Source organism: Natrix helvetica (genome assembly GCF_964273705.1).
Source record: "Natrix helvetica genome assembly, chromosome: 4".
Lineage (NCBI taxonomy): Eukaryota > Metazoa > Chordata > Lepidosauria > Squamata > Natricidae > Natrix > Natrix helvetica.
Genome location: NC_138550.1, coordinates 73,846,613 through 73,870,562, shown reverse-complemented (window position 1 = coordinate 73,870,562; position 23,950 = coordinate 73,846,613). Strand labels below are relative to the sequence as shown.

General features: G+C 36.1%; 1 protein-coding gene across 6 annotated transcripts in view; it reads right to left on the bottom strand.

The window, feature by feature from the left end:
- Positions 1–294: 294 nt before the first annotated feature.
- RIN2 (Ras and Rab interactor 2) overlaps positions 295–23,950 on the bottom strand; it is a 71,254-nt gene continuing 47,598 nt past the window's right edge. For 5 of the 6 annotated variants that reach the window (XM_081950101.1, XM_081950102.1, XM_081950103.1 and 2 more), the window contains 6 exons: positions 22,579–22,670; positions 19,623–20,747; positions 9,812–10,117; positions 8,224–8,355; positions 5,405–5,568; positions 295–4,746 (listed from right to left, as the gene is read on the bottom strand). In XM_081950101.1, coding sequence (XP_081806227.1) covers positions 4,426–4,746; positions 5,405–5,568; positions 8,224–8,355; positions 9,812–10,117; positions 19,623–20,747; positions 22,579–22,670 — 2,140 coding nt within the window. In that variant the 3' untranslated portion in view covers positions 295–4,425. The other variant, XM_081950106.1, reaches the window with a different exon arrangement.

Genomic DNA, 23,950 nt, shown 5'->3' with positions numbered 1-23,950 from the left:
CAACATGACAACAAAATCCTTTCCCCCTAAAACTTTTGTGCATTACCAAACCGGAAATAAGAAAAAAAACCAGCACATATCCTTTTTGTTTGCGATAATTTTTTCTCAACATTTCAAATCATCAAATTATGAACAATTCACAAGAATCAAACATCTAACAGTTTTTGATAGCGTGGCTCTAAGGCACTGATTTTTTTTATGTTATTTGATTTTGATTTTTTAACATACATTTATATTTTCTTTACCATCCGAAACTATAGAGAAGTCATAGAATACAACAGCCTGAATCAAGAAACTGGTAAAAATCAGAGTTCAGATTTATTTATTGTTGTACTTAGTTGCATTAAAATGTGGATTGAAAGGACATAACATAAAGCCACCTATTTTTTATATTAGACCTGTCTAGAAACAATTAAATCATTGAAAATCTCTATTTGCACAGAATGAAAAATAACAATGAATTCAACTATTTCCTATATCCCAATTCAAAAATATGGACCTGAAGCATGAATCCTAAGGATGGGATTAAAGCAGGGATTTTAATAGATTGTCAGGATCCATCTAAAAATATAAAATCATAGACATTGAATGAGTCTCGCTTTTTTTTTCTTGGAACCTACTGTTGAGTCACAGGTGACATCTGTATATATGCTGTGGTTTAGGTGGAATCTGAAGACATCAAGAAGATCCATGCTTCGGATCCATATATTTGCATCATCATAGTTCCAAACCAATTGGTTATATGAATTTCCAGTAATAATTTATTCTCTATAAAACATCCTATATGATGTTAGATATGACTTCACTTCCCAATTGATTCAAATAGAATGGCTCAAATTCAAATCTCATTCTATTGTCTAGATTTAAAAAAGAAATTTAATTTTTATTGTAATTAGTTATTTCTTTTAGGCTCCAATACAGTTGAAGAAAGGCTGCCAAATTATATTCTCCCACTACTCTGGTTTTGGGGACAGAAAATAGTTTGGGGAGGGACCAATTTTTTTATCATCCCACTTATAGTGCTTGTGATCCCGATCAAACTACTTTTGAATTAGAAATAATGAAGTCTGAGATTCTACTTGTAATGACCACTCCTATACATGTGATACCTCTTGGTTCCTTGAGTCATCTACAGCTAAGTGTTGTTTATCCATCGGGCAGAGTCAAATAAGTTACGAAAATAGCGTGAGTTTAAATATTAGGTCTTCTTTCTTGGCCTCTGTGGTGATTGATTTTCCTTCTCCCACCTTCAAAAGGTTGAGTGGATGGAATATGTGATCTCAGATCTCCTGTTTCCAGACCTTGTGCCAATAGATGTATCTGAACCTCTCTGGTCACTTATTGCATGTCCTTGCTCTTCCTTTTGACTGTTTAGGAAAACTAAACATTGAGCCTTCAATTTGTGCATAAAATCTATAGGTAACTAATTTAGAAAACTAAAAAGATAAGTATTCCGTTTCTGTGGTATACTCCAAATGCTATTTGTTAGAAAAAAAGAGTATCAATCTTCTGTCTCTGGACTTGCAAAGTTAGCTTCCTGCTTTACCAATTGATGGAGTGGAGATGAATTTTTTCAAACTATTGCTTTATGAACAAATATTTTCTTTAGTGTCAATGTCAGTTCTGTATCCTTGGGCTACTGTGGGGCTTTTATCATTATATATGGACAAGACATTGCTTATAGAAAAACTTAACATAGCTTGACACAAGTATAAGCTTGTTTAGTTGGAAGCAGTTTCATCAATAGCTTTATGTGCAGCATAATCCTATGCATTTTGACATATTGACAAAAGTACATTTGCAATGTTAGACTGGGTGAGAAAAATCCAGATGGCAATCAGTGGCAGCAAAGAGGTAGAATGTTCTGTGTCTCTGTGGCTATTCAGCAGTTATGTGCATTTATGCAGCCCATGTATTATTGCCTTACCATGTAGAGAAGTTTAAATTAAACAAAAATACATTGAATCGACATAAAGCATACACATCTTATGCAACAGAACATACTAGTATATATAGGTCAGATATTTTTGATTACAGTATATTAAGATTCCTCAGAAATTTGCAAAGCATTCTAATTATCCAGTTAGATAGAAAAATGGGGGGAGGATTCTTTTTCTCTTTCTTTTTCATTCATTCTTTCTTTCTTTCTTTTTTTACAAATGGGGATATATAATCTAGCATTTTCAGTAATTTATTATATAAGTGCTGGATTGTCACACTTAAAGGAGTTTTAATGTCATTGTTCTGACATGCATTTAAATATTAAGTTGTTCATATTGTCTAGTTAGGAGAATTTCTCTTCCAAATGCAGAAAGTTATTTTCTCTATTTACGTAGAAAAGGAGGCATCACTTTTTTAAAAAAGAAAGTGATTCAAAATCATGTCCATGTTTATCTCTTACTATTATCTCTTATTTGAAACTTTTCTCCTGTCACTGAATGCCAACTGTTTAATCTCTGCGATTCTTTGCTTCCTGAAGAAGTCATAATTTCACACTTCAGAAGTTGTTTTATGGGCAACTGGACCCATATACTGGGCAATCAAAAATATCTGACCTATATATACTAGTATGTTCTGTTGCATAAGACAATTATTATGATACATTCAGTTTCCAACTTTAGCAGTTCAATCTTTTTGTTAACAAATGGAATGAGAAGTGGAGTTAAGAGATATTTATTTTTATTTTGTGATTAGATTTTTTTATCCCTTTATATGTATAAGTAAGGTGATAAACATACATAATACTCCTTCCTTCTCCTATTTTCTCCATAACAACAACGTTGTGAGGTGCGTATGTGCTATTGATTTTAAGAATTTTGTTTGTTTTCATTCAAGGAACGAGAACATTTTGTAAATACTACACATCTGACATTCATACAGCCTCATGCCAAGAACTTTAGCCTTGAACAATTTAATTGCTACAGGGACAAAGTTGTTCCCCCCTATCTTTACACTGCAGTTGGTATCGCCTATGCCCGGGTGTGTGGAACCTTAGGAACGGACAGAATAGAATTTCACTTGCATGTAGTTTGGGAACTTAAAGAAAATGTTTTAAAAATAGATGACATACACAAATGTAAGCTAAAGGGTGTTTACTATTCTGCCATCTTGGTAAATCTGCCGAATGTACAGATTAATGCAAATTCTTAGCTCTGATATTTTTAAGTAGAAAAGTACAATTTCTATCAAAATTCTTACCGAAAGCAAAATTTACAATTTTAATAGTGTTTGATGGTGCTTGCTTCTGAATTTTGGGAAAACCTTTAACTGATCAACTCATTTTCCTGCCATCTTTAACACAACAGATGTCTAAGCAGTATTCCTATAGCTATACTGTTTTTTTAAAAAAATATTCATGTTTTAGAAGAAGTCGTATGTGTCATACCAGAGATAATTTCACAATATTATGTTTGATATAGTGCCAGACTGTTCTCCTGGAAACCAAATCACAATTCTGTAAATATATATTGAACTACTTGGAAGAAAAAGAAAATAAATAAAGACCAGAAAAACTGTACTGATTCTCAACATTTGGACTTCTTCTTTTTTTTTTGAAATGTTTCACTGCTTATATAACTAATTTCTTCAATTTTCTTCTTCCCTAATATATGTGACTCTTAAACCAAATCTATTCTTTTTACCAAACCTAATTGATATATATCCATCTTTCCCAAAAACATGACTGTCGCACATAATCATCTTCTTATAGCTGAAATCTGAATGACCAATTTTGAACATAAGATGTTTACAAAATCATTTTTAAAAATATGCTTTGACATTTTGGAAAGCTAGATATTAATACACAATTAAATAAAAAACATTACTTACTCTAAAACCAGCAAGAGATTTATTTTCTATTTTGTGTTAAAATCACATGCATAATTATAGAATATTTTATCATTAAAAAAATACTTTACAAACATGACAGTTTACCTGCAACTGCCATAAAATTTCTTGAAATATATATAAAAAGTTGCTTTCAATAAAATAATAATAAAGCAACTATTTTTAAAAAAAGGCGGTTATCCATATTTTTACTGATGCTCTGCATCGTAAAATAATGCATTTATACACTGATTAAATTGTTACCCTAACAGTTAGTTTAAAAGAAGTTGGATCCATTGTATATGCAATTGAAAATAATGCATAAAAGAAAGATATAAGTAAAACCCACTACAAATCTGCTGCTGATGGCACTGCAGAACATCCGAAAAGCCACCATGCCAGATTACAATTGGTGGATGCTATGTTTTGCTTTTGAAGAACCTGTAGAGCTGGATCATCATGGCATTTTTTAATAGATTATGTATAATCACTGATGGTAATACAATAATTCATATGCTTACTGATCAGTAGGGTTTGGAGAATATGGATTATTTAATTTCAACTCCCAGTCAGTTTATATAACAATAAAAATAATTAGCTTTATGTATTTTGGTCACTGTTGTCAATCTGAAATATTGCCCCATAAGGATCACTGTTGATGCGTTTATACACAAAATGGAAGACCTGAGGTTGTGGCCGACTGTGCAGTTCAGCTTTGATTTTTTGGGGATAGGTGTCTTCTGTCAGTTGCTGCCAAGTGTCATCAATAAAAAGAAACAGGCTAAAGTTCTCAGGATTATCCACTTTAAACTTCTCAGCACAGAGCTGACACACATCTTCTGTAGTAATATATGGCCTCACTAGCAATGTTTTTCCTGTGCAGCCACTGTTGATTTCCTGGAATGCAACTCGTAGGTAGTTCTGGGGAGCGGGAAAATACATGGAAAAAATTAAAATGTACAAGCAAAGCATTCAATACTGCATTTTGCACCAGTACAAATAAAGAAATCATCATCATCAAAATAGGAAGGTTTCATTCAGAGTGGTGTTGCATAATATTAATATGCAAATGGATATTACAAAGACTCTGAGGGAACATATGATGGGTTCAAAGAAAAAAAGAAGAGGAAGGAAGGAGTTCATAAAGAAGGGAGGAAAGAAATGCAAAGTGCATGCTGGAATACAATTTGTCCTTGTAATATGGGTAATCCTCCCTTAACAGCCCTAACTGGGACTGAAATTTCCAACACTGAGCAATGCGGTCAATAAGAGAAACATCACACGATCTCACTACTTAGTAATGGCAGCTTTGGTAGTCCTAGTTGCAGTCATTAGGGCCAAGACTTAGGAAAAGACCACACGCATCTCCTGTGTGTTTTTTGTTAGTTGAGTGAAATCTTTCTCCCCGTTTTTAATTCTGAATGCAACTGATACATTGCATTTGAATTTTTCAAAGGAAAGGTTGTTTAACTAACATCAGCCAGGGGAAATCATCTGTACGGTGCTATGCACTCTATAACACCAGTCTTCTATCTTGTACAAAACAGAAAAATCACTTTCTGGAAAACATAAACAATACCTGAAAATCATCAACAGATGGGATCGTTCTGTTTGTTGTTCTCCTCTTATGCCACTGCCTGAGAGTATTTCTGGCCTCTGAACACAACAGTCTGGCTGCTTGCTCTTCTTGGAAATTTTTAATTAAGGACAGTGCTCCATATGCACTTGTCAAATAGTAACCTCCTATGAAAATAACAAGGAGAGAAATGATTATTAATGTGTTGGTTATATGTGGAGGAACAAATCAAAACCATAGCCATAATTTCCATGAAATATTAATTTGGAAGAAACTCAAATAAAATAGTTTGCCAGTTATTTGGAAACCTATCAGAGTCCTTAGATTTCTCAGAAACTTGTTAGGGGTTCTTAGTGAGGAGGTCACTTTTAATGGCTATTTAACTATCATGTTTTCCATTGTAGCGCAGCACTGTAAAAAATAATAGTATACTATTCATTTAGACTCTAGTGAGGTTCATGACATCTGGTTGAAATGTCATCGATACTGAAGATACATGTTTACATATTGAGAATATTCTACAAAGGAGAGAAGTTCTGCAGCAGAACTGCTTATACCGAAAAAGATCTCTGCAAAAAGGAAGCTTCAAAATAGTTATGCCCATGGCGAATTACAACTTTTCTGTTCCTTTAGTTTCTATCTTCATCTATTGTTTGCCTTGCACAAATATAGCAGGTAAATCAGAAGCTTTACATTATCACCTAAAAGCAGGGATGAGTAAATGGAGAATCTATGTGGGTACATAAAGTCTCTGGCAAAGTGTGGTGGGACCTTGCTTTTCACTTTGAATTCAGTTTGAATTTCACTAGGAGTAAAACCAGATTGATCTAGTGATTAAGACGCTGGACTAGGAGTGGTGGAACCTCAGCTCTAAGTCTCACCTTCAGCATGAAAGGTAACTGGGTAACTTTGGGACAGTCACTCCCTCTAAGCTCTAGGAAGAAGGCAACGGCGTTTCTCAAACTGCTTTCTGGAAAACTGAATGGATTTGTCTAAGGCAGTAGCATTTCTAAAAGACTGATTCAAAGCCAAAAAGAAAAAAGAAAGGGGGGGGAGGAGTAAAGGAGATGATCCAGATCTTTTCTTTCTAATAAAAAAGGTTGAAAATCACTACAAACCAATTGTCCATGGTAACAAAACATAGCAATCTGTGGGGGGAAGAGATGATATATGTGTGCAAAGGTAATATATCCATGTGCATATATGTGCTATTGTATGCAATCACACATACATTTGTGTACAGCTGAAGGTGGGTAATATCCTCAGGAATTATCAAGTAACTAGAGTTTTGGGACATTTCTCTCAGCTCCTCTAAGCAGGTGCTCTTTCACCAGAAAGGGAATTATGCCCGCCTCTCCTTAGCCACCAATGTTTTGGGAAAGAGAAAGCATGATGTTCTTTGGTGGCCTAGGAAATATCAGCATCCAGCCTCTTGGCAAGCAGCCGAGTTGAAGTTGTTTTTGTTTTCTCTTGGAAAGAGAAGTTTCTGTCCAGATTTAACTGCTTCGGCATTCTTTTGTTTTCATCTGTCTTGGGACTGGAGGGAAAGAGTCTCTGGAATGTTTTTTCTCTGTTCCAGACTCATGCTGGATCAAATAGGGTAGAAAGTGTAGAAATCTAAAGAAATCGTTCTTTAGAATGGAAGACATACTCTAGGCCCTATTTAAAATGCAAATATGTTTTGAAAATGCTTACACTCACTATGAATGCTACTTACTCCCAATAGAAGAGTCAACAGATATTTATAAGGAATAGACACATTTATATGTTTTTCTCCAGAGGTTATGCACATTCTAAGACAAATACAGTTTTGGCTACATTAATACAGACTGGAGAGAACAACTATTAATTTTTCTTTCCCACAACATGTATTTTCTGTCAAAATTGTTGACCTATATATCTAAAGGGTAATATGCAAAAAGCTGAAAATGGAATAAAAGAAGTACCTAATTACCTCATTATCGTATGACACTAATGCAATGCACTGATTCAAAGATCCAGCTATGAATGAGATCATTCTAAATTAGAAACCTCTCTCTGCCATTTCTCTCAGCCCTCCTTTTCCATTTAAAGCAGCTGTATCTTTTCCTGAGATCAGGGAGCTCCAAATCAAGTATTAAATCAATAGAATTTGCATGGCCTTTGGAACAGTCTCCCACCAGAAATCAGTGGGACCCCTACTTTTTTAGACTTTGGGAGATCTATGAAAACCCAGCTTTTCCCCAAGCATTGGTCTAGAATGGGGGCTTGAGTTGTGAGAAGGTTTAGTCTAGCTCCGGGAGCAGGGTGGAGATATGTTTTTAATTATACTTCTATAATGTAAAAGGATAATGTTTAATTGACACTCAAAAACATAAATATGAAAAAACCCTTTCCCTATTAGTGGAACGCAGTAAGAGAGACTTTCAGAAACGGAACTGGATATCGCAACATATAGCTTGTTTGTTTTGTTGTGAGGAAAGTCACATTGAATCAGAGTTTTTGTTCAAGCAATACGTGTTAACATACTGTAGCTATTATAATCTAAATTAACAGGCTAACAGATTTTCCAGTTTCCAAGTAAACACATACAGACACATAGACACACAGTTCATTGATTAAAAACTGCCCTCCTTTTACTTCTCATAACAACTGGGAAAAACACTTCTAATTTCATTTGGTTTGGTTATCTCATTGTTTTGTTTTGTAGGCCTTTTTTGATAAGCAGTTGGTAACAATTTAGAAGCCTTGGCATACTTTTCAAGCTTCTCTATTCAGACATACTATCAGTAATCACATTCCTGGGAGAAAAGTCATCATCCTTAAAGTTTCAAGGACATTACCTTCTCCATGCAGCAAGGATGGGTCCAACAGTTCCATCATGTACTCAATTTCAGCATCTAACTCCAGCATGTCACACTGCGCCACAACATAGGTCAGCACTGGCAAAAAGTCATCAGCCCCATACATTCTCCCTAGAGAAAGGATAGGAAATGTAGAGAGGCAGAACACAAGCAATAGCAGAATTAATTGCCAGATCTTTTTGCTCTTCTCCATTTATAAAAGCTGCGCTCTCCACTTTCATTTTTATCCATGCCAAACATCAGATATCTATAATACTGTCACTGAATATAGCCTGAGGTTTATAGGAACTCATAGAGCTTTGGATGCAGCCTTAACTTTCCTTACAGAGTAGGAATTTATTCTGGTATCATTTAGACACTCCCAATAGCCGTGTCTCAACAGAGTTCCTTACGGCATGGAAGCAGGATGTAATACAGAACCAATACACTAAGAACAAATAGCTCAAAAATTTAAGCAAATTATCTCTTGTTCACACATTGAAACACTTCATAAATCAAACCACTAGTGTAATAGTCCATACAAATTTGACAACCTGATATTGTAAGGCTCCTGATTAGCTTCATAACCTTCTATTAATTAATTTCAGAAGTTGGCTCATCCTTCTTCTTCATGTTATTGGAGAGGTATGAAAATAGATTTCAAAATCACCAATTCAGGATTGTAATGCTTTATTTTTGTTTATAGCAATAGCATTTTTTAAATTTAGGAATTTTTGACTGGTAAAAGAAGAATAGTATCTCTGGAAACATTTGATTTTTAAAAAGCACACTTTTTATATAAAAGAATCTCATTCACCCATCCATGTTAGTAAATATCCTCCAAAGTTTTCAAATAATTGAACTCCTTGCACTATCAGGAGTGGAAGATTATTGTTTACATTGAGCAAAGTGGGACAGTTTGGGACTCATCTGCTAAGATAAGAGATCTTATATCACATGTGAAGATACCAGAGATCTAAGCTATTATTAATCATCCAGTATAAAAATAGTTGACATTTGCATTAAGCACTTTGTAACAGTCTTCAATATATAATAACACAACAGCAGCAATTACAATGGTGTTTAGTGAATGAATGCCTTTTCCAACAGTGAATATGGAGGTAGGAGTATAACTGCAATTTTCAAAGAAGCACGGTATATTCCATATGTTTATTTTGTTATTTTAACTCTCAAAAATTATGTTGGTGCTTAAAAACAATGTGAGTTGGCACCAATATGCCTTTCTCATACAATGTCACGCCAATACTCATCTTTATAATCACCACTCCAAAAGAAAATCTGAATCATGGTTAATGACAATTAAAATTCTTATTCCCCCCCTCAACATATTCAACATATCTAGCCCTATTCATACAGAAATCTGATACAATCTGAATTGCACCAAGATTTGAAAAAACATGTATCACCTTACCTCATCTGGAGCCAAGATTTAGATGGTCTAAAACACTCTAGCAGTGTATATTACAATACATCAGAAATAAAAGGGAAAAAGGCAGATGAAATGGTTCTCATTTTACAGAAACATCTCTGAATAGCTTAAAACTCTTAGGCCAAATCTAACATTTACCTGAATTATTTTCCATCACAGTGTAAATCAGTTTGCACACTCTTAGTAGCAACATAACTTTTTTTTCAGGTGAGTACATTTTCTGCATCGCCATGAATTTGACTTTAATCTTTTCAACATCTACGAAATCTGGTGTTGGGACGAAAACACCCAGCTCCTGAGGATTTCGCTGCCGGACAAGTTGAAGATTCTCTTTCAACTGCTTCCATGAGCCATCAGCTGTATGGAATTCTTTCAACATCATCTCGACATGGTCCTTGAGGGGTTTCAAGATGCATTTATGCATGGCCTTCTCTAGTACCACATCTAAAAAAAGACAAACAATCTAAGAACATTACCTGGCAAAGAAGCCGATTTTTTCTTCATCCAGGAAAATTTTTTCATTAAATTTTTAAAACAATTGTAATGTTAAAAACACTTTTCCAGGTGCTTTTCAACAAGAAAAAATGGCCATTGTCATCCTTATTCATGTTAATTAGGAAAGACAAAACTGTAAAATAAAAACCTGTTCATTATAAATCTGTCATAAAATGAACAGATTTTCCTGAATCCCAGAACTATAGAAGGTTAATGAATCTGAATATGTTCTTACAAATTGGAGTTGATTCAGAATGAAGCTCTCAAAAGAAAAATCATACTCCTGTCCTTATGTACCATTTTCGGTTTTTGAGAGAAAACGATACTACTTCCATTTAGATTTTTTTTTCCCTGGCTGACTTAGTAATATATAAAGATTTAAATCTTCAGCTAAATATATAATTATTGAGAAACCTCTGCATCTGAAGCATGATATTAAAGTTCTATAAGTACAACAATCCAGACTTAATATATTTTGTCAACCTTGCCTTGCAAGCTTGTGAGAAATTCTTAATTACTTTACCATAAAATTATGTGGTTTCTCAAGATCATTTGTGTACCCTACCTGTGTTATCTGCAAATTTGATCAGCACCCTTCATCTAACTTATTAATAAAAATGCTGATGAGTACAGATCCCAAGAATGAACTTTGTGACAATCCACCCAATACTTCTCTCCAGATTTAATGAGGAGTCATTACTGAGCATTTTCTGAAAATTAATCCAGGTAGTCATCCACTTAATTGTCAGGCCATTTAACTACCTTGCTAAATCAGAATACTATGGAGTACTAAGTCAAATGCTTTATTGAAAGTAGGAGATACTATATTTGTAGCAGCTTAAAAATATACTAACATTAGTTTAGCAAGCCTTGTCCTTCACAGACTTCACTACTACTAGTTCTTTGCCACTACATTATTTTCAAAATGTTTACAGACTAACCTCTTCAGGATTTTCTTTAAACTCTTCCTGGGTTTGGACTGCTCTGTGATTTCCCAAATCTTCCTCCCCCACCCTTTCTGAAGTTAGGGACATTCAACCTCATTCAGATATCCGGCCTGAGTAAGGACATACAAGATTTAAACTCTATGGACACAAGATTCACATTCATTCAGAGATAGAGATACCCTGTTTCCTTGAAAATAACACCTCCCCGGATAATAAGCCCAATCAGGCTCAGTAGCATGCGCTAAAATAAGCCTCCCCCCAAAATAAACCCTCTCTGAAAATATTGCAACACGGCAGCAGCCATGAGATGACCATGCTCGTCGCCTCCTACACTTCAAAAATAATAAGACATCCCCCGAAAATAAGGCCAAGTGGGGGGGGGGGAAACATGGTATTGCCTGACCAACAATCCAACTAATCAATTCTGCCCTTTGAATTTGCTTGTCATAGCATAATACCCAACTAGAAAACTAGATACTCCATAAATGACTGGTCCTTATTTTGGGCTCCAGGAAATACATTCAGTCCATTTTTGAAAACAGCTAATTTAAATCATATCCTTAACATTATTTGCTACATTATATCTCCATTATAATCTTGCTCTCTTCATACACAGAAAATATCCTAAAGTCACTGATGGTTGAGCAGTCAATACATTTGTTATTACTATGGCTGGTTGCACAATGCAGTCAGCCAGATGTTCAGACTGTCGGAAAAAATGTCCATCTGGGTTCAGTTCCAAGTGGGAAGAAAGACACTGGAAACATGGAGGCTGCTTGGAAGGATGGTTTAATGGAGCAGAACCATTAACCACATGGTCCTGGTGCAGCTGAACACATGGAGTGGAGCGAGAGAGAGATTTATGCTCTCTCTCGGGCCTTGCTCTAGAGCTTCCTGTTCCTGTGGAAGAAATGTATCCTATTGAGTGTCACACTCCTAGGCTATGCAGGAGTCCAGCTAACCTTGTAGGCTGTCTGTGTTCCAGGCTTGGTTGAATCTTGCTGGATGATGATGTAATGAAGATGCTTGTGTTCTGAAAGGGTGTTGGGCAATTCCTATTATGGATTAATGGCTTTGTCCTGGTTTGGATCTTGAGTGAGGGATAATCCTATCAGCCTGGAGCTGAAGGCCTTTTGTCTTGTAGATAAGATAGCCCAGTCTTTCTGGGGCTATTAACAAAGGTGGGGGCGGCTCTCCAAGAATATGTTTCTCCTTTTCTCATCCAGGCAAATATAATATTCTGCCTTTTTAATTTTTCCTAAAGCATTTCATTCTTCTAGGAGGGGGGTGGGTGCTAACTTTCTACAAGACTTAATTTGGCATTTTTAATCCATATTGTTGCACACTCAGATGTTTAGACTGGATTTGGCATTTTTATTCACTTATTGGGTCCTTTCCTGGCATAAGCAGGTGTTGATGTTTGATGATGTTAAAGGTATTATCACAGGATATAAGCTGTCCTGAGTAAAGTAGCCTTTTGTAATTGACTTATGGTGATTATTTTCAGAGTAATGGATAATTATGCATAAAACCACTAGCATGTTTTTTTAAATAACCATTTGAAAAGCTGAAAGTGGTGGTGGAGAAAAAACAGTTATAAATATGAAGTTTTGTTATAAAAATTCTTACTAAAATGAACTTATATTTCAAGGGGTGGAGAAGGGCATTGGTGATAATGCAGGAAACTACATCTGAGAATATGATACACAAGCTGCAAATCTGGGGGCTGCGTTAGACTGAAAAAAAGATTGGCTCTCTCTCTACATTAAAAGACAAAGCCAATCAGCAACAAAGTCACTGCCACACACCCACACAAGCATCAGGGAGGAAATGGTGTAAACATCTTTTATTTTGACAGACTATCCATCCTTTCCTCCCACACTTTCCATGTACAAGGTTCCCAACCAGTTGGAATCTCTGAATAAACTGCAACACTGTTTTCCAGAGACACTATGTATTGTGTATACAGACAGTCAATATTTGTAACCTTGAATGAACATTTGTATAGCTTGGCACTAACCAAAAGGGATCACTTTTATCAGTTGCCTATAGCTTCACTCCCTCTGAACATTATTTTTCCACAATTCCTGACACTTCATCCCAATGAGGTGTTATCTTTTCTGATTCTCCTTTAGCAAGTGGCAATTTGGGTCCTAATCCACTCAGTACAATATGAAGAGCAATGATGCATATGGCAACAACAATGATGCTTATCAATTCATGAGGGAAATGAGTAGTTTGAAGGAAAACCTTTTTTGTAGAATTTTTGGTAATTTTACAAAAGTTTCTTGGCAGATGATACATGGAAGGGGCTGGGGGAGAAGCGGGATGGTTCCTTGGTGGCAGGTTTACTGGATAAGAGACTAGCATTTCACTAGTGTCTGGAGGCAGTTATGTAAATGTGAAGCTGTTTTATGAGCCACCCTACAATTTTTGTAAGTTTCGTTCTAAAAACAATTCTTTTCCTGTTCATCCAATTAATCATAATAGGTTACTCAAGAATTTGTCTCAAAAAACTAATGATAGTGACATGCCACTATCAATCTAAAACACATGCACACATAACTGTCCCCCCTCCAAAAAAAAACACTTTGGTGCTTCTCTTGAAAAGAAAAAAAATCCATGAGGAAATTAACTAAACAAACATTGATACGGAGTTAAACTCCAATTGTCCTGAAGAAAATTTTCTAAAACTATGGTAAGAAATGAAGCAAAAAAAAAAGAAAAAGAAAAAGAACAAAAGTATAAATTTCTGGAAAAATTAGATAAGCAAAATATTTAAGGGTTGCTGGGTGGCCCTCAGTACTGTATCCTGTTAAAAAACACGTAACAGTTATTTTCTCAGTATTTTAAAAGCAGGGTATCAGTTAAAGAAATGGTTGAATCATTAAATGACTAAGTCCTGCAAACTGAGAAGTACTTTAAATAACTTTATTAACTTCCATTATATGCCAGGCACATGACCACATCTTGAATCAGCTTCTTACAGATAGGTTTTCTGAAGAGCCAAATTCAGCAGGAGTTACAAGAAATGAAACTTTAGGATATTTAACAAATCAGCCATTTGAACTTAATGATATATATCCAAATAGAGTAAAGAAAAAAATGGCCCAACTTCCAGCAGATAACAGCTCTCATTCAACAGTAATATTGCCAATGACTAGCAAAACTGAGTCTTGCAGTTATTCTTTTCTTTAACTATATTAATTTGTTTTTAGGGGAAAGTATCAAAATCATTTCCCCCTGCACTTCAATTTGCTCTACATGAAATCTCATGTGTTTCTCAATGATCATCTCTGGCTTAAAAGATTATCCAAATCTGGTTTTGAATTGATGAAGTTGTTTATAGAGATAGTCGGAGCCTGCACAAGTACAATGTTGCATTTTCCAGAGATTATGTTTAGGACTGCAGCTACAAACATTATTTTTTTAATCACCATACAATTCTTTTGTGCTTTATTACATGGGCAATTCTTAATTAACTAGAGTTACTTTAAGCCTTTCCTCAGGCAATTAGCCACTCCAAAGAGGAAGTATTTAAATAGTATGAATAGCTTTCCTTTGACTTCTGGAATGTCCATCTGCTTCCTGTAGAAAAACACTCTTTTGCAATTTTTGAGGCACAACGCGTTAATGAAAACAAATATTTGTGTCAACTTTTGTCCTAAAAGAACCTCTCTTTTCACTTTGTTTATTTATTAAAATTTACTCTTACAATTCATAATATATGAATATAGTTTAATAAATGAAAAATAAAGCACCAGTGGCGATATCTGCCTTTCAATTTTGCTATGTAGTAACGGAGATGGTTTCGATAGGATGAACACTCCATGAAGCATCACAGAACCCGATTCTAAAGTGACTCCCACCAATTTAAACAATGAATTGGTTAGGTAATTTAATAACTAGCTGCTTAAATAATTTAAGTGGTAACAGAAAAGCAACCATAGAATTGGAAGGTACCTTAGAGATCTTTTAGTCCCACAGTTTACTGCAGGATTCAGTTGAACATTTCTGACAGATGACCATCCACCCTAAATTTGAAACCTTCTAGTACAAGTACAGTAGTCCTTAACTCACAATTGTTCATTTGATGACAGTTCAAAGTTATAGTGGCCCCAGAAAAAGTGATTTACAGCTTGTCCTCGCACTTACAACTATTGGTAACATGATCATAATTGAGACACTTGGCAACTGATTTGTATTTACAACTGGTTGCAGCATCATATGGTCAAGTAATTAAAATGTGCAAGCTTTCCAACTGGTTTCCAGCAAACAATGTCAACTGGGAAAGTTGGATTTGCTTAACAATTGCCTGATTTAATCATCTCCGTAAAAATGGTCATAAAATGAGGTCTGGTAACATAATGATTTTCTTTATCACCACAACAACTTAACATGGGAATTCAGGTGCCAACTATGGTCCTAACTTGAAAACTACCTGCAATAGGGAACTCAGCATTTTATATGGCAGTCTGTTCTACTACTGACTGACAACTTGCCAGACAGGAAGTTCCTCCTGATGAGCTTGACCTACTTCCCAAATAGTTTTGATGCAAGATCTATTCTGAACTTGCCTTCTGGGATAATAAGAAATAAGCCCAATCTGGCACTGTTTTTGTCTTGGAGAAAATGTGATGTGATCTGAGAGTGCCATAGTCAGCATTCTCGGACTGCTATTGGAGCTTATTGGAGCCTCTTCTCTCTCCAGGAGGTATCAATCTGTTTGATCAATCTGTCTGAAGCATGCAAGAGATGCCCTCAAGTTTTCAGATGATGCTTGGGGTTTCTCCTAAAATCCTGGAGGCAACTCTGCTGAAGATTGGGTTGCCGGCTGGAATTGGGAAATGACTATAGTATGGGCTAGGGATGGACAGCATGGGCAGCCTCTCATTGTTTGCTGAGCCAGAGAAATTTTGTTGCTCAGTGAGAAACTCTGAGAGATGAAGCAACAAAGAGGTTGTCTAGAGTCATGCTGATGAAAAGAGTGAGTCTAACCAAACTCATGGCAAAATTTCTTTTACACATTGAGTGTCTCTTTCTGAAGTAACTTGGACCCTTCCGGAAAGAGTGGGCCAAAAACATTTACTGGGACAGTATGAATAATTTGCATTGCATTTTGGGTTAGATGCCTGCTGGTCAGGTTCAGCAGAGATAATGGAATTCTGTGAATCCACCTTACTATATAACATTGAACAATTCTGGAATCCTTGCCATGCCTCTTTCTTGACCTGGCCTGCCTTGAAGGACTGATTGAAAGCTGAAGAGGTGTTCCAGTTTATGGAACTAAACAAAATCAAGGTGACATTATTTTGAGTTTCTTTCTCATGCTCCTTCTGTTTTAAGACTGTAATCTGTTTTCCAAATCCCCACCAAAAAGCTCTTGCCTATATTCCCCTGAGACAGTACTGCATTTCTTTACATGGGAGACAGCTGCAATCAGGAGGAGGAAAAGTCCTCCTTCTAAGGGCCTACAATAGGTGATCGACCTTTACTGAGAACATTGTTCCTTGAAAAATGATGAATAAGAAGTGTTTTTTAAAATCACTATAATTATGAAGTAGACATTCACTAGTTGGGAAAAAGATAATAGTCTGTGATAATTATGGCAGATCTAGATGAAGTATTAAATTGCAGACATCATCCAAACAAGAACAATTTGCATGGTCAAATTACGAGTTTTTCCTATTGTAATATGGCTGTGAAAGTTGGAGGATGAGGAAGACTAAACAAAGAAAAATGGATGTGTTGGCATTGCAGTGCTGGAGAAAATGGTTGAGAATACTTTGGCCACAATAACAAATAATTCAGTAGTAAACGACTCACTAGAAATCACTAAAAACCTAGGGATGCTACAGCTTAAATGCTTTGAACATAGTGGCAAGTCATGGAGAAACCCCTGTTGCTTGGAAATACTGAAAGCATTCAAAATGGGCCTAGCAGAAGAAGGCAAAATGATATAAAAATGTGCTTACAAAAGCTCAAAAATGTAGTTCCTAAACAACCAACCTGGATGAATTATGTCCACTCTATCATCAAGGTTTGGAAGCAACTGAATGATTGAACAGCAACACTAGCAGTTCAAAGTTAATTCCCTGAACTCACCACATGGCCATCTTGATATTATTCAGCATTTGCTCTCATAACTTTAAGCCCTTGTAGGGAGTGGAGAGGGATACTAAAAATTGTTCTCTTTAACATTGGGAGTCATATAGATGGTCCATACCTATTCTAGAATGCTTGAAATACTCCACAGTCATTAACTGAGTAGCTTCAGCAATATGACTTTGTAACATCTTTGTAAGACAGAGACATTTCCCGCTTCCTTAAAAAACAAGAATCAAGGCAAAGGAGGTGGAATAACACTATCTGATTGTGAGAAGTGAAAGAAGGTTGCTCTTCGCACAATCCATATAACGTATTTAATACATTGCATATAACGTATTTAATACATTGCTGTGCAATATTGAAATGACATTTTTTTCATCCTATGAAACCTGCCATGGATTATTTCCCATGCTTCCTAAAAGTCATTTCCAAGTTCATGTCAATGTACCTTTAAATTCAGTGGTTAGAAGCAAAATAAATTGCATGCCAAGACTGTTCTGTTAGTGACTTTCCTGGAAATATCTGGCAGGGAAATATTTCTTGGAATTCTTGGAAGTAGTATGTCGGATCAGGCGGTGAACATGTGCACACAGAACTTGTCAAATCACACCATGAACCAAACTATTATCTCACTAGTATACTTTATTCCTTCTGTAAGCTCTGAAATCACAGGCCTCTGATCAGAAACTGTTATCCTAAATTCTTCCTACAGAACTGAGAATAAAGCCTCATCTGCAGACATAAATGTAAATAAATTAAGTAACAACAAGTAAGAAAATTTGAAAAAAATAACTATTTAACTAGTTGTATTCTTTGTTTTCCCTCTCTTTCTATTTATTTGCCAATGAGATCCTGAATTTAGTCTATGGAAAAGGCTGGCCTTGTTTTGTTGCCTAAGATGACTCAATTGATTTGCCACATAGCTCTTGCCTAAATCAGCAACATCTGATGCATCTGCTCTGTTGTGGTTATTTGCAAACCTCAAGATTGGTGAAGGCAGCAAAATTGTTCTAAAGCAAAATTTCTTGCTTGCTTAAACTGCCTTTCTGCAAAATTAAGCATGGGTCATCAATTGTTCAACTAAGCCCATGCAGCTAAAATGCACTGCCCTATCCCTTTTCTCTCTCTCACACACACACACACAGAATAGCATTAATAAAAGAATAATGTAGTAACTTAGCAGATCACAAAGCCCAAGATTGTTTCCACAACTTTGGAGTACACATCAAGGCATGCAAATTGTACGTTCAAACAAAGCACAAGCATATCTCAAAATCTTGATATGAAGTACTATATTTCACTTAAAGTTATGACACTATTTTTTAAAATTCACAGGTTGTTATTGCATTGGCAATAGTGTTGAATCAACACTGACTCCTACATATGGAAATCGCTATTTAATTAAGGGAGGCCAAGTTTTTCATCCCAGAAACCACTATTCCAAGAGAGTTTTTCAACAAACTCTGAGCATGCTGAAACAATGAGAGGGGGAAGGAAAACAAGTCAATGAAATGAGCTTACAGGGAAAGTATTTTTGCCTTGAGGGACATTTTCAAGCAAATTGGATGTCACTGATACTTACAAAATTGAATAGAAACAATACTAAAAACTTGGATTTTGATACACATCCTTCCATAAATATATAAAATGCTTATATAAACACAAAACAAACAAAATCAGAGATAAGTAACATTTCCCTTTCTTAGGCTTTTTTTTATACTTTAAGAACCGGTTCTTCACTTCTGATTTGAGGATTTAAAAAAAAAAGCTGTAGGATTGTATTATCCCTGCATTGCATTTTGTACTGCAAGGCATTATAGTTTGATGCTATTTAAGGGTTTATTTTTTTAAAATGCTTCTATTTATTGTGCTGTTGTTTCTACTGATGTTTCATTTTTATAAGCTAAATTTTAAAACAGAACATCAGATTACATAGATTTTAACTATTAATAAATAAATCCTACAAAATGACCAAAAACTGCTACTCCCAATCATGATGCCTGGTCTTATACATTATTATATTTCTACAAATAAAAGCTGGAATACTGCATTCCTTTTCAGAAAGAAAACTGAAGCCCAAGTTTAGTAATAATAACAAATTCTTGTTTCTCTTGCCATTCCTATCCTCATGTCACACATCAGAGCAAAGAACATACTTTTTTTTCATTGACATAGGTTTGAAGGAATCCACAGAAAATTTTATATTAAAGAAAAGGCACTGAACAAAATGCAGCTCTAGCAAAGGGTTACGTTCTCTTTGAAGCAGCGTGAATGACAAGCAAGAGAAGGAGCTGCCACTTCACTTATGAACAAGAGCCAGACCTTTCAAAGCCAGAGGGAAAGGGCAGACACAGGAACAGCTTATTTTTGCTTGAGAAAGGTGCCGCACAGCTGCTTACCTATTTGGTCTTCCGGAATCAGAGATTCAATGGGAGGATCCAGTTCAGAACTCTGAGATAAATAGCTCTTTACTTGGGTCATGAACTGCCGAATGGTTTGAAGCATGTCTGTGCTGGAAACATGACACTCCTTGTTCTCCTGTAGAAAGCTTATATAGTCCTGAACTAAGCAACCAAAATAAGTACGCTTGTCTCGAGATATTTCTGCTATTTTCTTAACCATCCTTTTCTCAGGAGTCATGAAGGAACTGAAGACGCCACTCATTTTCCTCAGCTGGGATTTGACAATTTTGGGAAGCACAAATGAGCCATGCCTTTTTTTCTTGGGCTTCAAGGGTGGTGCCATGCTCTCCTGGTCACTTTCCCCCTCGAAGTCCTCCAGGCTGCTGTTGGTATCCCCATCATAAGCAAAGAGTGGCATGCTCCGATCAAAATCCAGAGAATCAGAGGAGGATGTGGACAGACTCATGTTGCTTAGTCTTTGCCTGCCTCCATTCCACTGCACTTGTGACTCACGGTGTGTAGCTAAGCTGTTTTTGCTCTCCAAGTTCTGCTGAGGCGGAGCTCCACCTGGAATGCTGGCGGTTTCTGTGCCATCCACCAAATTATGGCTGGGTTCATTTACTGCTGAGTTCTTTGCATTGCTCTGTGCTAAAGAGAGAGCCTTTTTTTTCAGGCGGGGCGGTGGGATAGGAGTTGGCCTCTTCTGTATCACTTCCAAGTTGGAGTGTTTGCTCTGACTGACAGTTTCTGGCAGACTGGCCTTGTTTGTAGTCCTGGACAGCTGAGGGTGTGCAAGAAGGCTATGAATAGAAGGTGGGGGAGGCCTGGGTGGGGGGGAACAGGATCTCTCAGGGCCATTCACATCTTGTGCTTTTGGACCTGATCTTTTCAGATTTCCACCAACATCCTGGCTATGCACTTTCAAGAAGAGAGGATTAATAAAACACAGGGCTCCATTGGTCTGGCTGCATTCCAGCTCTGAAGGCGTTCTGGTTCTTATAGAATGAACTCCATTTATGAGGCAGAGCTGCTGGGAGCTTTTATAAATGCTGTCTGAAGGCAGAGGCTTCTGGAGGGGTGAAGATTTTTGCAGTTTGTTGTTAGCTGGAGAGCTCCAAAAATCTGAAAGTCATTATTTAGTTAGCAAAAGAATGCAAATATTATGCCTCTAGTGCTTAGAATGTTCTACTCAAAATGTTTTGCTCTAAAGGGAAGGGGGGTATTTTATAGGATCAGCTTTAAGCCTTTGGGTCCTGGAGTTGAGTTGAAAAAAGGAAATATACATACAGTCATTTACAACGTACAGTTTACCAACGTTACCTACTACACAAGCTTGGTGCCTTTCAAGAATAACTCTGCAGTACCACACCCCATCAATTAATTCCAAATATTTTCTAATTATTACTCACATCTGTTGGTGTTGCTTGACATTAATTCTAGTGATCTGCCTTATTGTTTCCTAAAAGCACAGAAGAAGAGGTACATCTGGAAATGCTCTCTGTCAGACAGAACACTGCCTTAAATGCAATGTGCCAGGATTTCTAAGAAGTAAGCTGTCTTTGCCTTCATCAATGCCAACAGCAGTTTTTAAAAAGGCCATTTTCTAAATCTGATCCTCTGTGATAAAAGTTTTCATGGCTTAATGCAGACATTATGCCAAACATAGCTTAATTCAAATATTGTGCCAAACTGTGCTTTATGTCTCCAGATAATTAGGTTTAGAGTGGCATACTTATTTTAGGTTTCTGTATACTAAGATAGACCATGGCTAATGGCAAGAAGGACTAGAATTGGTGGTAGAGAAGGTATCCAACTTCAAATTTTAATATGAATGTGAAGCTCATTTTGCTTCCTAAGGCAGAATGAGGGAACTATACAATCTAATTGAAGCACAGGCCGAATACAAATATAACAAATCATCAAAATTATAAACACTGGGTCCCATAACTTCAGAAGTAGAAAAATTGTGTATTTAAAAATAGCTTGTCACAATGCCAGAACTGAACCTTTGGCTTTAAATTCTGCTGTGAATTAATTCCATAACTTCTATGGGACTGGTTCTATGACTCAAACTAATATTTAGAGACCTCATTTTTTTCAGTCAAAAATAGCTAAAACATACTTCCAGGCCACATGACAGTTTCAGACTTAGGTGAGAAAGTTTAATCCTTCTGCACCACTCATTTCTATATTCTTCCCCACCCAGCATGCCATTTTCCTAATCTGAATTAGCTTTTTCTAAATATGCTTCTCTCATGAAGAGAAACAGATACTCACTTGATACCAATGTTTCTTCTGAATGACAAGAAGCAATTGATGTGTGTGTGTGTGTGTGTGTGTGTGTGTGGGCTGAATCACAAAAGTGACATGCAGGAAAATATTCAGAACAGAAGTACCCAATATTTTGCAGCCATTTTGATATATAGAATTTTGGGAGCATTTTAAGCACCCTCACAAAATAGTTGACATAATAAATGCAGCCTATCATAAAATAGTCTTAACTCAGAAGGAGAACAAAGCACTGTACCAACACATGTTATACTCTAAATATATCTACATTGGTCTAAGTCAGGGGTGTCCAAACTTGGGAACTTTAAGACTTGTGGACTTCAACTCCTAGAATTCCCCAGCCAGCCATGCTGGCTGGGGAATTCTGGGAGTTGAAGTCCACAAGTCTTAAAGTTCCCAAGTTTGGACACCCCTGGTCTAAGTGAAAACACAACTTGAGGTTGATGCTTTTCTTTGCAGCATTACTATGTCCCATTGTTTGTTTTATTAGTGAAATTCAATAAATTTAATGCAAAAATGTTTTGAGGGAGATTAGATGCAAAACCAAGGAATGCATTATGAACAACCTACTGCCGTATTAGAGACTAGAGATTTAAACGTTCCCGGTGCCACGGCTGCAATTTAACTCTGTCCTTCCCTCCCACCATTGTCTGCTTTTACTTACTCAATCCCAGCTGAGCAGCCTCTTCAAGTTCAGACTCTGTTGTTGCTGCTGCAATTGCCTGAGGTAACTTCAAGGTGAATGGCAGGACATCCCTTATTTGGAAACAATTAAGACATTAGGTTGCTTCACTCTTCTGCATCTCGTCTCTTAATGTCAGCAACAATCTGATAGGTTTTTCTCAAAACAAAAATACTTTCTGTTGCCACTTCCTCACAATGTCTCTACTTGATAGTTGAGAATAAACTTGTATATTGAATAGTTCAGAATTTTTTACTTTCTGTTTACAATTAGAGTGATCAGATTGCAAGTTAAACAAACTTAAACATCACAAAATTGGTTCTCAACTGGAGATTTTAAGAAGGATCTTAAAAGCATTTGAACTGTTGCTCAGTTGCAGTATAACTGAAATACACACTTCATTTGTCCAGACCACAAATCTTTTTTGGGGGAAGTTTAGTGAATCACTGCAAGACAAATATATAATTGACAAAGCAGCAACAGCTAGGTTTTGTATGAAAAAACCCTCTGGTCAGCCTCCACATATCCTACATAACTGATGTCAGGTGCCAGAGCTAGGATAAAAGTTGGATGGAGAACTGAGAGAGCTGTAATTAAATAAATAACTCCAAAATAAATTAGAACACAAACTTGTTTTCGGGCTGAGCAATGAGCTTGCCCTTTTAAAGGGCCACTGCCATTTGTCAGGCTGGGGCAATGTCAAATAGCAAAATACAATTTATTTATTTTAAATGGATATAGCTACCAATTATTCCTATACATTTTATAAATTTCCTACTTCCATATTAAAAACTATACCTAGAAGACCACTTCTAAAGTGCTCTGGGTATTAACCCCTGGATACTGGACACTTGGACCAGATAGATTGCATATATTTTTAATTTTATGAGAGAAAACATCTAATTTAGAAGATCAGGAAAATTATCAACATTTTGGCAGTACCTGTAAAGTATTTATTTCACCCAATTTTTGCAATTGGGAAACCCATTAATAAATGGATATTTATTACCCAATGAGTTTCAAACTAATCCAACATGATCATATTTCCAATACAATATATCATATACACTGCTACGAGATGAGTAATTTCTAGACAATTTTTTCTTCAGTAAGAAATGTGCAAAACTGAAATATGTCTCTTCCTACCATAAACGTTTTCACTCAATTAGTGTACAGTATTAAACAATGTAAGCAAATCATATGCAAAACATTTATACTGAAATCCTAGATATTTGGTGAAAATTATTATTTTTTATTTTGTTTTGTTTGGTCTTGAACAGGCAGGCTTCAGAGAAAGCAAAGTTATAAAACAACACAGATTGGGTTTGAGTCACTTACTGGATAATATAGTAAA